This window comes from Orbicella franksi, chromosome 13 (assembly GCF_964199315.1).
Source record: "Orbicella franksi chromosome 13, jaOrbFran1.1, whole genome shotgun sequence".
Classification (NCBI taxonomy): domain Eukaryota; kingdom Metazoa; phylum Cnidaria; class Anthozoa; order Scleractinia; family Merulinidae; genus Orbicella; species Orbicella franksi.
This window is the reverse complement of record NC_138157.1, coordinates 6,410,525-6,426,110: the sequence shown is the minus strand read 5'-3', so window position 1 is coordinate 6,426,110 and position 15,586 is coordinate 6,410,525. Positions and strand designations below refer to the sequence as shown.

Here is a 15,586-nt window from a genome sequence, read left to right as displayed (position 1 = left end):
TTCTTTTTTTGGGGGGAGGGGGGGGGGGGGGAGTCTTGCCCTTAGCCAAGTAGTAGTATGCGCGTCCCTGCTTTAACCAGAGAAAACTAGCTTTCCTCGCTGTACGAAACTAATGAACTGTGTCAAGGTGAAGAGGAAAGTTTAAAAGGTGTTATTAAATACGGCAGATGTGCAGTTGATGACTTTCGCTTTTCTGTCTCCAAATTCATTCATAGTTTACGCAATATCCTTCCCACGTCATTTTTATCTCGCGCAAGGCTTAGGGTTGAAAATCCCCTAATCTGATAGCACGCGACGCTAGACGCGATGTTTACACTTTTAGCATTATAAAATTCTCTGATAAAGTAGACGTTCCAATGTGAACATTAGTAATTTTTTCAGTCAAAACAACGAAACGAAGGCAAGCTGTCTTCAAGTTATAATCAAGAGATTATCATTAATCTCTTGTTATAACCCAGCGAAATCAGAGCTCCACCCAATCATATCTAAGTCATATCGAAATTCATGAACATCGAAAAAACAAGTCTGAATTTGTACTGTGATTCATATTTCCAATGGTCTCGGAAAACTGCGAGGGAAGTAAACCTGGTGCCTGGTTGCGCGCGGTTCTTTTCTTGCGCGCAAAGAGAACAGTTGGAGGCTGTTGAACAGTTTCCGTGTGACTTAGAGACAATTATTCAAAATCATTTGCTAGATATCGAAGTTTGCGGATTCATTAGAGCACTAGAATTTTTTCATTTTGCCTAAAAGGATAAACGGCAAAATGAATTGATCCAGATCGTAGGGCACAGAGAAAGTTTGCTGGGAGCCTGGGACAAGTAAGCTTCATTCAGGCTCGTCACGCACTCCTCTCCAAAAATTGCGTGAGCCCCTCGGTGGGCTTGGGACAAGTCATCCCAGCGTGCTTCGCGAAACAAAAACAAAATGGCGTCTATGGTAGAGGTTTTTTGAAAATATCAGGAAAATATAAGCTAGAGGATGCTTGCGTGGAAAAATATTTACGGGATTTTGCCAAAAGGTCTTCCTTCAAGAGTCTTAATTATAAGACAGTGCTCTGCTTTTCCTGTAGTATTCAGAAAGAGGGACCTTGCAAGACATGGAGACAATCTTCTCGTGTGCAGGGCGAGTGCCAGACATTCTCGAAGATTCCTCTCTAACTCTTTGAAGAAATCCGAGGAAAGGAAAGATAGCTCTGTATTTCAAGAGTTGGTCGAGTCGCACGAAAAACCACAAACAGAACTAACAGTGGGAGCCAAAGGTTTGGGTTAGGTTTTCTGTTTTACCGACAAACTGAAATTAAGTGTTCCTAATTCGTGAGCCTGCGAGGCATGCGAGCAAGGATTCCTAACCCCAAATAGAAAGGCCAGCCACATGCTATCTAAGCTAACTTAGGCTAACCAGAGTGCTATTTAGACTATACGGAGTGCTATATAGGCTAACCTCTGCTAACCAGCAAGGGAACGACTAATCCCTACTGGCTCCAAGCCAGGGGGTGGGGAGGGGGCGGTGAGGGGGTGAGGTAGCCAACCAGGTTCTATTTAGATTAAACAGACTGTTATTTAGGCTAACCAGAATGGCTCACATGACTTGCTGCCTCACACTTTTCTGCTTAACCAGCAATTGAAATGAAATAAGTACATGTATGCTTATGAGGTAACCCTTTGTCTATAGATACGTTCTACTTACCTCCCCTCCCAATGAAAGAAGCACCAATCAAGGAAAGTGATTCTCTCATCAAGTCTCCTGAAGATAAGAATCAGAAGAGATCAAGAAATAACCCCCAAAATTATCTTTGAAGGCCCCTTACGGCATAGAGTTTGTAAAAGCAAGTGAACTTCTGTACAGTTTTCACAAATCAAGGATGTTATTGAAACTAGAAGAGCATTGTCACAGTAAGATTACTTCAGAGACATTTCAGGTTCTCTAGAATTAGCAATTATGGTAATTCTTTATCTGCTCATGAAACATATTTTTTAAGTATTTAGATATTGTTTTGGTTATATTTTAAAAGGCTTTCTACCACGCCTAAACTGGGAAATGCAAATCTTGCAAACTGCTTATGCATCATTCAATTCTAGCACCCCACTCTCCACCTCTTTCCGATGCCAGCTGTGGAGTGGTAATGGATAGTTTTTGGAACCACCCATCATATTATATTATGTATGAGAAGGTTATAGTTTACCAGTAATGAATGAATTTTTGTTTTACCTTATTCTTCCAGTTGCCCAAGCTGGGAAGGATGTCAGTTACTTTGGCATTATTCTAGTTGGCTTTGCAGTCACTGGTAACTTGTTGTGTTTTATTTTATTGCTTGTTTCCCATATAACACAGTGGCAGATCCAGACTTTGAGCTAATGGGGGGGGGGGGGGGGCACAGTTTTGTTTTACTTGCCCTGCCGGCTTTTCTTCCTTCAGTCATTTCTTCTTTTTCCACCCAAAATAAGGACGGGGGGGGGGGGGGTCCAGGCCCCCCCCGAGCCCCTCCCCTAGATCTGCTACTGTAACATATATGTGTTACCCACATCAAGTTGCAATCTGGTGTGTTAATTTAAGGACTAGGGTGGAGAGGCCAAGAGGGTGTCTTTTGTTTGGCTTCCAAGTAAAAAGGCAATTGGTAACTATCATAAAGGAAGAAAGTGAAGTATGATCATCGCAGTAAATTGTTTCCAATTTAAGCAACTGGAAAGAAGAAGCCTGAAAAAAAAAATCAGGGCTTCAACGGGATTCGAACCCGTGACCTCCGCGATACCGGTGCGATGCTCTACCAACTGAGCTATGAAGCCACACATTGGGAGCGAGGTCAATTAATTGAGTTCATATCTTCCCGTGAGTGAAATGATGTGAAGTATATATGAAATAATTCATATTTGAACTGCGGTAGTAGATGAAAGTGAAGTATGATCATCGCAGTAAATTTTTTCCAATTTAAGCAACTGGAAAGAAGAAGCCTGAAAAAAATCAGGGCTTCAACGGGATTCGAACCCGTGACCTCCGCGATACCGGTGCGATGCTCTACCAACTGAGCTATGAAGCCACATATTGGGAGCGAGGTCAATTAATTGAGTTCATATCTTCCCGTGAGTGAAATGATGTGAAGTATATATGAAATAATTCATATTTGAACTGCGGTAGTAGATGAAAGTGAAGTATGATCATCGCAGTAAATTTTTTCCAATTTAAGCAACTGGAAAGAAGAAGCCTGAAAAAAATCAGGGCTTCAACGGGATTCGAACCCGGAGTAGGTCTGGCTAAAATAAAGTTGTAAAAATGTAAATGTATTCCCTTTTTGAAGATTTCTTTGTCTTTTCAAGATTGGATTTAACAAACTCAAGGATGAAATTAATTTTGACAGTACCAACCTTCAAAGTTCATTTACCAGAAAGGAAAGAGACTTGCCTGCATGAGTATGCGAGTGCTAATTGCCTTCTCAAGTTTCAGGTAACATCAGCGCAGAGGCTTGCAAAGATAATTGATATTTGAGAAAAACTCAACATCTTGTCCACACTTGTGGTTCTTTATAAAAATAATTAAAGAAATAAAAAAATTGTTCAGTTATAAAAAAAACTGTTCTGAAATGTTTATTGGTGAGGGATCGCTCATTTAAACAAAACCAAAGTATTTTACAATTCTCTTTCTCACAGGTGTATTGATATGGTTTGTTGTCAGTGAGTTGTTTTTTGGCTTCAGTGCAAACAGAGTGTATGCCAGTGCTCTCAAGAAGGTTAAAGCAAGTGCAGAGGTGAGTTAATTAAGTTAGTGTCAGTGAGAGGGGCAGTATTTGTAACAGTAATAGTTAGTTGGTTTGTTGAGGTAGACAGTTATTTAGTTGCCACGGAAACCTTGAAAACTGAGTACACACACTTCTTACTCTTTTTTGGACAGTCTGGAATCAGTTCCAAAGACATTACGAAGGAATCCACCAGACATTTGAGTAGCAAGTGGTCAAAAACTTTGTACCAAGATTATTTGCATCATATTGCAAACTTCTGTGTGACTTGAATATCTTCTTCAAAAAAATATTTTTATAACAACACCAAATGTCAAAAATAAATTTTGAACTTCGTATGTAACATTTGAAAGTACTGGTGAAATGAAACTGATAATGAAATTTTACCAAATAATTTACCCTCATATTCACACAATGTACGATTAAGTTACAGTGAAGGAGCCAAAAATTGAAATTTCAAGTTACCCTCCATAACGCTAAAATTCAGCCTATTTTTTACCCCTTAACCTTCTATCTATTACAGATTTTTTATCCCATAATGTAGACCATGTGAACTTTGCCACCTGACTGTGTTTTAGCAATTAGCTCTAAGAAAATGAAAGAAGGACATGTAAAATAACTAGAATTATTCTGGTACCAGGTTTTTGTCCACTGAAAACTGAAATAGCTCGATTTCCTATCGGATTTTGTCTTAATCTTTTATTAGAAAGTTACTAATGATTTTATAGCATTAAGCATCACAGACTGTATTTATATAGATGAGCTGCAAATCTTACAAAATTAAAAGAAAGATATACTGAAATAAATAACTAAATCTGAAATTAAGATATAATATAATTTTGCTTTATAAATTACATTGTAAAGTGAAAAATAAAATCAAATTTCTGTAAATGACTATTCATTGGTTCACTACTAGCAAGAACACTTGTCCTGTTTTGAATTAGATTAGTGCTTGACTACATGTACGTGTACCTCTCCATTGTTCATGTAACAACAGTCCAGTGTTTCTTTTATGTCATGCCTATTCACTCCCCCTTTTCCCTGACCATTCCATAGGTGATCTCTGATAAATACCTCTGTCAATGTTAAATTATGCAGGTGGTGGAGGCTGTTGGTGAACCCATCATGGGTCATGGAGAAACAACCTCAAGAGGAAGGAGGAGGCATGTAAGGTATTGTACTCTTTGAATAGTATTTTATTATGCTTAATAGCTTCAATAAGTTCAAACATATCAAAGCATAAATAATATGAGAAACAAAAGATGTCTCCTCCACTTTCTTGTTAGTTTCACAAGTTTCATTGTAATTAAAGTGATTCCTAATCATTAAAATAATTAATGTAAAGTAACTTTAGGTTATCCAAAGCAATGTTTTCTTCCTGTATTCAGTGATCATGTAAGTATAAGAAATATAACGTTACATAAGTGCTCTTTGTATTGTTGAAAGGAATAGCAGTCATTAATGGTAGAATTAAAGGTAGTAATAATTATTTTTGATTGTTCACTGTATAGTTTAATGTAAGTAGATGAATGTTAAGTGGATAATTACTAGATTGGATATAATGGAGCTGAGAGAAATAATGAATAAACTCAAAAAACAATTGTGCTTAACCTGGGCCTTCTATTCCAGGTGTTTTGTCACCTCACACTAATGTTTCAATGTTATTGCATCATAGAAGGACTTGGTTACCAAGCTATGTTATGCTATTTTATCATGTAGAAAAGTCCCAGGGGAACTCCATATACATAGGCCGGGGGTACTCTAGTCTCCTCCGCAGCCGTTATTAGGGTCGTCACTAACTAACTAACTAACTAACTAGTGGGGGAGAAGCGTTGCGTGACGACCCTAATAACGGCTGCGGAGGAGACAAGGGGTACTCACCATCTCGCTTAGGGCTTCAAATTCAAATTTTGCCGAGAGCATCTAGGGGAAAAGTAGGTCATTGGGAAAAGGAAACATCAGAAGCTTTTTATCGGCCATATCCTCTACTTTGATGAAGATAAAGGAACTTTTATGCGCCAAACTTTTTCTGAGATTTCACAATTCAGACTTGAGCCCGAAACTAGCGGCTGAAACTTGTTGTATAGTATTGTAATGTGATAAGTTTAACACCGCTATGTCAAAGTCTCAATGAAACCCCCCAAAAAATCAAGATGGCAGGAGTTTGAGATAGGCGATTGTAAATGGCTGAAAAACGAATCCACAGAAAAATGATTTGTGTTCAAGACAGTAGAGAGGTCGAGATAACAGGTTTCAACTGTGCACTGTGATTTCCGAAGTCACACTTACAACTGTACCATTAAATTTGTCCTAAGTAAAGTTCTTTATCAATATCCTTTATTTTGCATTACAGTTACCAAGAATACTTAGTTGATGGTGAGAACTACATGAGAGTCAAGTTTTATTTGAAAGGATCTAAACGGAAAGGAACAGTTCATGTTGACGTAAAACAGGTATTAATAGTAACTCAAAATCGAGAGCGTCATCTTGTGCACAATGTCTGAAAAAACTACTCGTTAAACAATTCCTGTAGTTTTAAAAGGAAGTGTCGAAAAAAGACTTACCTACGGGTGTGAATTGCTCTTTTAACCACTTTAGATTAACTTTTTCTTTATGTAGAGGCTTTGTCAGTGTATTAGATAGAGTTTGTATATCTCAGAAAGGGACTAAGGCATTCAGAAAACTGATTTGAAAATTTTGTGTGTTCGGCGACGAAGTAGTTTTGTCGTTACACGTAATTGAGAGCCTTAGTCACCAAAAACATAGACTTTCCCTTAGCTTGAGCTACGATAACCAAGCGGGACTGACGCGAAAAATGTCTACAAAACTTAAAAAGTCGACGCTCAAAACCGGAGTGCAAAGGGAGCGACAAAGAGAAACGCAAGCGCAGCTATATGTCTACCTACATCCGTGAAGTACTTACTAAAAGCACAACAATCTTTTGTATGGTATCTCTTCCCAGGCCGGTGCCACGTCCTAATTGATATCTGTAAGTGGTTACTTGGCGACCCCGATATCTATCTCCTCTAAATGGGTTCCAAAATAGAGTCAAAAATAAGAAAACAAACGTTTATATCCTAACATATGTGTTCGTCTGAGACAAGCATTCTTGAAGACCAGCAACCCCCCCCCCCCAAAAAAAAAAATTGTAAAGAAATAAGACCGCCCTTTCAATCCCAAGCTATATTCTTGTCAGCAACCTACTTGACAGGGCAGTTGTTATATTATAACGAGGAGAACTATTGCACTCTTAGACTGGAGTGGAACTAGCTTGCAATGGAGGGTCATGCGGGGGAATGTCGTTAAAAAGAGATCAATACATTAGCCTCAGTTGCAAGCTAGTTCCAGTCTAATACCGAGAATACGAAAATAGAATATTGACTGAGCCAGTTTATTGTTTTCCGGTTTCAGGGATCACGTGGAAATTTTGACTATCGCTTCATCTTCGTGGAACTGACTGGATTTCCTTCTGAGACAATTGTAGTATTGGACAATCGATAAACTCTGCTAGCTTCTCTGCCGAGAATATTTGATGAAAACTAGCAGATTTTACTTTCTGCGGATAGCGAAGTCATGCCAGCATAATGAATGTGCAGCCCATTTGAGTGAACGACAAGAGAGGGTGTTGTCTGAGTCTTGTCTAACTACTGAAGGCTGCCGCACACTAGCCGATTTTTTGTGGTAGAACTGCAGATGTTTTGTCGGGGTAAATTGCACTGTCAGATATCGCCCGAGAGGCCCCGATCTTGTCGCGGACTTGTCTGAATTCACCGCACACTAGCCAACAAGTGAAGATTGTTTTGTCGGTCGACAAAAAATCAACTAGTGTGCGGCTGCCTTAACCTGAAGGAATGTACAGTCTGACTTAGTATTTTTTATTTTTAATTTGTAGCTTACGTGTAGCATAACCCAGACCATTTTTCTAGTCTACACGTAGGCTGGTTACCTTGGACTGAATTTTAACAAAATGCCGCGAGAAAACGCTGATGACCTCCTGAATACCTCAGGTTTTACCACGTTGCGTTTCTGACCACATCTCTAGCCACGGATCCACTGTTTCATAACATGCTTCTTCCAAGGATTTGTCACGATATTCATAAACAACTTATTTACATATAACTGTTAGTGATTTTTTTTTTTTTGTGGAGTGAAGAAAATGGTGTTACTGACGGACAACTCTAATTTAGAAATAACCGTGAAAGAGCTAAGTGAATGATATATTTATCCTTTTGATAATAAACAAGTGAAACTGAATAAATAAGAATTGTAGAACCCTTGCGTTCTTACAAAGAAGAATGCGCTCACGCCCAGTCAGCTTCTGTTTCACTTCTTGCTATTGTGCTCGTTTGCACAATTCACGGACCTTACGCAAAACATGACGGCAACGGCAACGAGAACGTCACTAAACAAAAGGTTTAATGAGCAGAACAATGGCTGTGCACGTGTGTTATAATTATTGGTGCATTTCTTTGTCGTCCTCTGCAAATCAAGAGACCAATTTCCAAGTTTTTTGACAACGGGACCCACTACGGCTAATTTTTCGTATTTCTATTTGGGACTGAACGCATTCGTAGCATATTCAGCAGGGGCAAGTTTTAATACCGACAAACACACTGAATGGATCTAAATAAAAGCGAAATTTCAAAGTAAAATATAAACACAGTTTTCAATAGGCGTCGTCCTCGCCGTCGCCGTCGTGCATGCGTGAGGAGCTTAAAGAAACCACGACGGCGACGCCGAGACAACGTCGATTGATTAAAAAGTGATTTTATATTTTACCTATGAATCTCGCGGTACACTAAAGTCATTAACTTTGTTTATCACTGTCATAGCTATCACGAAATTGAATCTAGGACCCATTGATAAATTAGAAATAAAAATTTTAAAAATTAACCGTCGTAATAAAGTGTATTGTCATTTATCTCACGATGTAGTCACTTGAGATGTAGATCGCGACGTTTCGACTGCTTACTGCTAGTCTTCTTCAGGCGATAAGGTCGACTGATTGCACGGTATCATTACGGTATCATCACGGTATAATACCGAGCAATCAGTCGGCCTTATCGCCTGAAGAAGACTAACAGTAAGCAGTCGAAACGTCGCGATCTACATCTGAAGTGACTACATCGTGAGACAAACGATAATACATTTTATTACTACATCTACCACGATGAATAACAACAACCTTTTCCTCGACATTAACTGTCGTGGTTCACGCTCTCCAGACAATGCAGAATATGGTCATTTCACGTTGTTGTTTTGCAGAGGACGACAAAGAAATTTACCAAGAATTAGAACACATGAGCACAGCGTTGCCGTTGCCGTCGTGGTTTTCTCAAGCTTCCGTCCTCCACCTACTGTCACATTTCGTTTTAAGTCCTCCCGGCTATGCCTCTACACTGTTAGAAAAATATCCCCTTATCATTCCTATCTGTCTTCCCAAATTTGCCTCTGTTTCAAAACGAAGACCGGCAATGAACAAAACTGAACAAGCGTGTGAACGGACTAACAGGCGTTTTCACCACTCCTTCTCAGTAAGTTTACCATCAATGCTCATTTGAAGCGGCTCCGCAAGCAGGCTAAAAAAGATAACCCAAGAAGAAAACTGCAAACTTACAACACTGGCTAGAAATAAAAGAACTTTACAAAATCTCCTTACATATATTGGCTGAACAAATAAAATAGCTACATTTAGAAGTTGAGTAACACCAACAAACAGTTCTGTTATTAAATCAATAGCCTGTTCAGCTGGCTCTCGGGTAAGTGGCCGCGACGATCGAAAAAGCGGGCGGGCGACGAGCGGGATGTCGCCCGCCCGCCTTCTCGGTCGTCCCCTCTGACCGAGAGCCTGGAACAGGCTACAAAGAAAAATACTTTTAACGATAGAAACCGGATTTAATCAGTCAGTCTTGAAACATTTTTAAGCACTATTACTAGCGGGCATTAATTCATAGGGGTCCATGGTGAACCGGGCGAAACTTCATTCTCGTCCACACTCTGTAAGTAATATACCAGGTAAACAAGGCTGCTAAAACTCCAAGTACATTCTCATGAATAGTGTGAAGATGGACAATGGTACACACCAGCATGAACTCCCAAGACCAGCAGCAAGCCTTTACACATAAAAAGCAACTCTGCCAGTGGACTGACAAAAGCTTGCCTGCCAAAACAAGCTGTTCCTCTTGCGTTTCTCTGCTCAGCTGACCACCATCTTTTATAACCTGGATTTCTTGACTGATGACTAGAGCGCTGTTAGTCATAGGAAAAGCGTTTCCAGATATATTGAAGCCTGAAGTGAAATCCCTGCAGGCGACAAGTCATATTTGAAGACAACGTTTCTTCTCCTTCGCATTGGCCGGTTAGCTCCCCGATGAAAACAAACAGGTTCACCCAGAAATACCATCCAACGTGCCCACGGCCATTCTGCTCAGGTGTTCCAACATCGCAATCGGATTAAACTGAAAGAAGTGTACACGGATTAAGTAAGAGAAATGAAGGGAATCAACAGCCCAATGTCCATCGCCAGGCAGTTTGAAAAGTAGACGCCGCTGAACACGTTTCTGTTGTTCGAGAGAGAAACTCGTGAATAAAACTGACCCCGCCATTACTATCTCATTACTGCTTTAGATGAGGGAGGCATCAGCGTCCAGTTGTGAGGGGGGGGGGGGGGGGAGGGGGGGCGAGGGTATTTTCGTGACGCCGTGATCCGGTTTTTTTGTGCTCTGTGAATCGTGATTTGAAAAAAAAAAAAACTGTTCTGTGAATCGTGATTGAAGTGCATTCCGTGAGGTGTGAAATGCAAAAGTTCTTGGCTGTGAATCGTGAATAGATAAGAAATATATCGTGAATGTCTAAAGTTGAGTTCGAAGCTGAATTTCACTACATTGTGATCAGATTTTTTCCGTGACCTTAGTGAATTTTAACGCTTGAGTCAAGCGGACCCCAAAACAAAACACAAACAAGTTGCCCCGTACTGTGCCGGGACTGCTATGAAAACAAATAAGGGATTTCTGGCTTGCGACCCACCGCCCGGGCTTCTTTGTATTTCTGCGGTATTAAGAATGACTTGAATAAAGTGAAAATAAATGGCAATAAGCCCTGCCTGCCAGCGTGTAAGACTATTAAGAAGTGGTTGAAATATTGACGGTTGATTGAGGAGAAATTTTTTCTTGTCGATTGATGGTTTATTTCTAAGCTGTGTCACGGTTGACTGTATCATTTACACTCTAGCTAGCCTCCATCCTCCACTGGGTTAGTCAGTCACTCTCACTGTACATTTCCGCCGTCCCAGCTATACCTCTCGAGTCTGTATTCATACTGTACATTTCCTCTGCGCTCCTATCCGTGTACATGTAAGGGCGTTACAAATTACTTTTTCGGACCCTCTTCACTGTTCAAAACACATCCCCTCATCCGTTCCTGACTTGTGTTAGGCCGTTTTTGATTTGCCTCTGTTTCAAAACGAAACGAAGTGAAAGTACAGAAACATCCAAGTAAAAATAAACAAAACTGAACAAGCGAGGTGCACCACTGGCCTCTTGGTGAAAGATAATCATTAATACTCATTTTGAAACGGAGGTTGGAGAGGTCGGCCAGGCTATATAGTTTACTGTATCAGACGCTTTCATAGCCTGCATTACGGCAGGCATCTACTTTACGGCATTTCGTAATTTTAACGTTTTCAAATAATCGGAAATGGCAATTGAACAACACGAACCGGTGTCACCGAATTTTGACTCCTTAGTATAATTTAGGAGAAGTTTTCAACGTGAACGGCAGGACAATGCCGCGAACGGCAGGACAATGGAACACGATTAGCAACGGTAATTCACAGACGTCACTTTGGCATGTGATAAAAGTCCAGTAGTAGACTTGCGCACCCAAGCTGAGGTTTTCAAGGTGGAAGCCGGGCCTCCCTCGAGTCGACTCGAACCTATTTGAACGTTGACAGAAATCTGTCTGTGTTTGCAGGTTAGCTTTCCTCTTACATTTTCCATTTGCAATTGTGACAAAAAGTTCTGGTTCCCAAGGTATTTGAATTAAAGTGCATGAGATCAGCGTGAGCGAAATTAAGGGTGCTTTCTATTATGCCAGACTGACCGGTCAGAGACCAGCGGGTCTAACAGAGGAAATCCGATCAAACCAAGCCAACCGAGAAGAATGGCTCTTATCATCTGCTATTCCTTTCCCTAATCCACCACATGAAGTGAAGTGAAAATCTACTGAAGAGAAGTAGGGCAACGAGCCGGTCTATCAAAATGGAACGGAAGTGAGGTAGTCCCCAATATTCCGGTCGGATCGAACCGAAACCTTTCCATTTGACTTCCGACCGAAATTTCCGGAATTTTTCGAGGGCTCCCCGATATTTTTTCGTAAACCTTTGAACGCATGACACTGACAAACAGCATGTGAACAATTTTTAGCCGTTCAAACAGATACCTGTTGGTGTATGTTTTCGTGTGAGAGGTCATAATAAAAAAGAAATTAAAAATCTAAGAGTTATAGTTGAAGATTTGATTGTTTATTCAAGAATAAACAACGTGACCGTCTCAACTTGACATGACTGGTCAACATGACCAGCGAGTAAGTTTTTGGCCGATCAAGTAACCATTCTGGCCGAACATAGTCCGTTGACCAGCCGTTATTTTGAGCCCTGTACAGGAAATCAGCACGAGCGAAGTTTAAATTTACAAAAGATTAGCTTAGAGGGCTCTCCCATCTTTTTTCGTAAGTTTTTGCCCTGCTTAGAGTCCCCTTAGTGACAACCCAGGGATGATAGGAAAGATCAAAGCGACTCTGTCAGCAAGGTAGATAGGAGGGGACTTAAAGAAGCAAATGATCAACTATAGAGTAAATAATTTTAAATACTACGAAGAGTTATTTAGAAAAGGAATTATTACACTTGGGGATCTGACGCCTAAAGAAAATGCAGTATTCACAGGGTTTCAAATTATTACAAGCTCTTCGCTTACATCCAAAGAAAAGTTTCAGCTAATGGCGATCATAGACGCATTACCTGCACAGTGGCGACAACATTTAAAAACCTGCAATAATTTTTCAAAAAACTCTACGTTTTCCAGTAACGTACAGTTACACCTAAATGGCCACAATGTAAACTTGGACAACGTCATATCCAAGAGCATTCATAACGAAGTTCGCTCAAAGAACGAGAGTGTACCAACTACACAGCTAAGGTATACAGAGACATAGAGCGAGACACTGGAATGGGAAGAGATATATCGAATTCTCTTCAAAGTAGCTATTGATTCTAGATCCTGTGAATTCCAATACAAGATATTACATAGATATTTAGCGACAAGTTTCTCCACAAAATTGGCCAAGTACCTTCGCCTCTGTGCACTTTCTGCAAAAAAGAAAGTGAGTCTATCAAACATCTACTAATAAAATGTGAATATTCCGACAGTTTCTGGAGAGAACTAATTACTTGGCGAAATACGATAGAAATAAAAATCGAAGCACTATCAGATGTCGACAAAATGTTTGGACTTTGGAACAGACAAGTAGACTTTTATCTTCTCAACCATCTGTTGATCTTAGCAAAACAACACATTTACTCCTGTCAAAATAAAGGATTTCCTCCGTCATTAAAGATCTTTCTCGCAAAAGTTTCCTCAGTATATCAAATCGAAACGGTTATTTCCGATTCTAATGGCAAGCAAACATTTCATGACGCCAAGTGGAAGAACTTTATTACAAACAATTGTATTTAGGCCTGCAGCCTAAAAAATGTAACAATTGACATAGTTTTATTAATATATTAGTAAGTATTTTTGGTATATTAGTATTTTCCTTACAAGTAGTGTTATTAGTAACAGTATTTCTTGTTTTTCTTTTCTTTTCTTTTTTTTTTTTCATCCATACTAGCGTTAGTCTATGTAGTTTCTTCTAAAAAAAGTAAAAATTAGCGTAGTTTTTATTCATTAATATAAATAGTTAGTAAGTATTTTGGGTGTATTAGTATTTTCCTCTTAAGTAGTCTTATTAGTAATAGTATTCCTCGTTTTTTTTTCCATCTGTACTCACGTTAGTTTATTTAGTTTTTCTTTCTCTTATCTGCAAATGTAATTTCAATTGTTTTTGTCACTCTTATTTGTAAACTTACATAAATATCAATAAAATACAAAAAAAAAAAAAGTGTGGTAAAAGTCTTCCTCTTTTTTACCGTTTAAAATGTCAAACTTTTGTAATTGTTTTAATTTGTTTTATTTAGTTTGTACATCACCCCACAAGCAGCTGCAAGTTTGATATGTAATTGTGTAAAAATATAGGTTGCATGTATGGTATATGTAAATTCTGTAAGAAAGCTGCAAACTTACAATTTTGGCTTCAAATAAATGATTCTCAAGTCTCAAGAACAACTCAGTAAGCCAAATCGGAGTTTAAATAATTTGTGTAGTATGTATGGGTTTTTAGCCCTAAATAATTCTTCTTCTTATTTGGATAACAAAAATAGAGAATAAATTAGTTGTAAAAAAAAAGCATGATCAATGCACCAATTCTTGAAACTCAGATAAGTGGCCAAATATAATATAACTATATCTAAAAGCTGAGTAGCAACAACAAACTGACAGTCTGTTAGACTTAGAGAGAAGACCTTCAACCTTGGAAAGATCTAATAACTCAGTCTTGTAATTGATTTTATAAGCACTGTTCAGCATTCAATCATAGGGTCCATGGTCGACCAGGCGATGGTTCATTCTTGTACCACACTCCGTAAGTAACATACCAGGTAAACAAGGCTACTAAAGCTCCAAGTACTTTTTGAGGAACAGTGTGAAAGTAAACCGTGGTACAAACCAGCATGAACTCCCACAAGATCAGCAGCAAGCTTATACAGATGAAAAGCAACTCTACCAGTGGACTGACTAAAGAGAGCCTGCGATCAAACCAAGTTGTTCCTCTCGTGTTTCTTTGCTCGGTTGACCACCACCTTTTTACTTGGATTTCTTCACTGATGACTAAAGCGCTGTAAGTCAGAAGAAAAGTGTGTCCAGATATATCAAAGCCATCCCAGTGAAATCCCTGGAAGTGGCAAGTTTTCTTTGAAGACAACGTTTCTTCTCCTTCGCATTGGCCGGTTAACTCCTCGATGTAAACAAACAGGTTCACCCAGAAATACCATCCAAAGGTGCCCACGGCCATTCTGCTCAGGTGTTTCAACGTCGCAGTCGGATTAAAAGAAGTGTACACGGATGAAGTAAGAGAAATGAAGGGAATCAAGAGACCCAATGTCCATCCCCAGCCCAACTTCACAAAGTACACGTTGAACACGTTTCTTTTGTTCGAGAGATAGGACTGCGGCAGCGGAAGAAAATCGTGAATAAACGAGCCCGCCACTAATGCAAGCCAGTAAACAGCAGCTTTAGATGAGGGCGGCATCAACGCCCACTCGTAGATTCCTTCCAAGGATCGAAGGAATGAAATTTTGAACTTCTTTACCTGTTTAGCAGACGCCATGTTTTGAATTGTGGTGCCCAGGCTCCAAGTTTTATGGCTGTAAGAGTAGCGCCTGTGTAGATTTCTGGAACAAATCAATGAGGTTCGTTGTTGTTTTTACGCCGAAATAAACCCGAAACGACGCGAAGATAGAAACAGTAATGGAAGGTTAAAACTGGAGAAACCGGCTGGAAGCTAAAGTAGGTGATTGCATACAATAGATAGGCTTAAGTTTGTAAAAGACGCTTGTTTGGTCGAGTCAAGTCATGATGATATTTAAATTAAGCTGTTTTTCTCCTTCGGCGATGGAGAAAGATGGAAAAGAATAAGAGTCCCATGTAGTTGTTAAAATGATCAAATGGGCTAACATGTGATTAAAATTGCTATTGCATTTCAATAAAA

At 39.5% G+C, this 15,586-nt stretch overlaps 2 protein-coding genes across 2 annotated transcripts; one reads left to right on the top strand and one right to left on the bottom strand.

The window, feature by feature from the left end:
* Positions 1-583: 583 nt before the first annotated feature.
* LOC145465597 (mitochondrial import inner membrane translocase subunit Tim21-like) lies at positions 584-10,345 on the top strand. Its single transcript, XM_081449374.1, has 6 exons — positions 584-1,258; positions 2,222-2,284; positions 3,642-3,739; positions 4,826-4,899; positions 6,081-6,180; positions 7,139-10,345. The coding sequence occupies exons 1-6, from the start codon at positions 979-981 to the stop codon at positions 7,226-7,228; spliced, it is 705 nt and encodes a 234-aa protein (XP_081305500.1). The 5' UTR covers positions 584-978; the 3' UTR covers positions 7,229-10,345.
* A 73-nt stretch (positions 10,346-10,418) lies between these two features.
* On the bottom strand, positions 10,419-15,209 carry LOC145465559 (acyl-coenzyme A diphosphatase FITM2-like). Its single transcript, XM_081449335.1, has one exon. The coding sequence runs from the start codon at positions 15,203-15,205 to the stop codon at positions 14,411-14,413; it is 795 nt and encodes a 264-aa protein (XP_081305461.1). The 5' UTR covers positions 15,206-15,209; the 3' UTR covers positions 10,419-14,410.
* Positions 15,210-15,586: the final 377 nt, after the last annotated feature.

Coding starts and splice junctions, on each gene's coding strand:
- LOC145465597 (XM_081449374.1), top strand. CDS start 979: ATGCTTGCGTGGAAAAATATTTACGGGATTTTGCCAAAAGGTCTTCCT. Junction 2,285..3,641: donor AGTTGGCTTTGCAGTCACTG/GTAACTTGTTGT, acceptor TCTTTCTCACAG/GTGTATTGATATGGTTTGTT. Junction 6,181..7,138: donor TTCATGTTGACGTAAAACAG/GTATTAATAGTA, acceptor TTCCGGTTTCAG/GGATCACGTGGAAATTTTGA.
- LOC145465559 (XM_081449335.1), bottom strand. CDS start 15,205: ATGGCGTCTGCTAAACAGGTAAAGAAGTTCAAAATTTCATTCCTTCGA.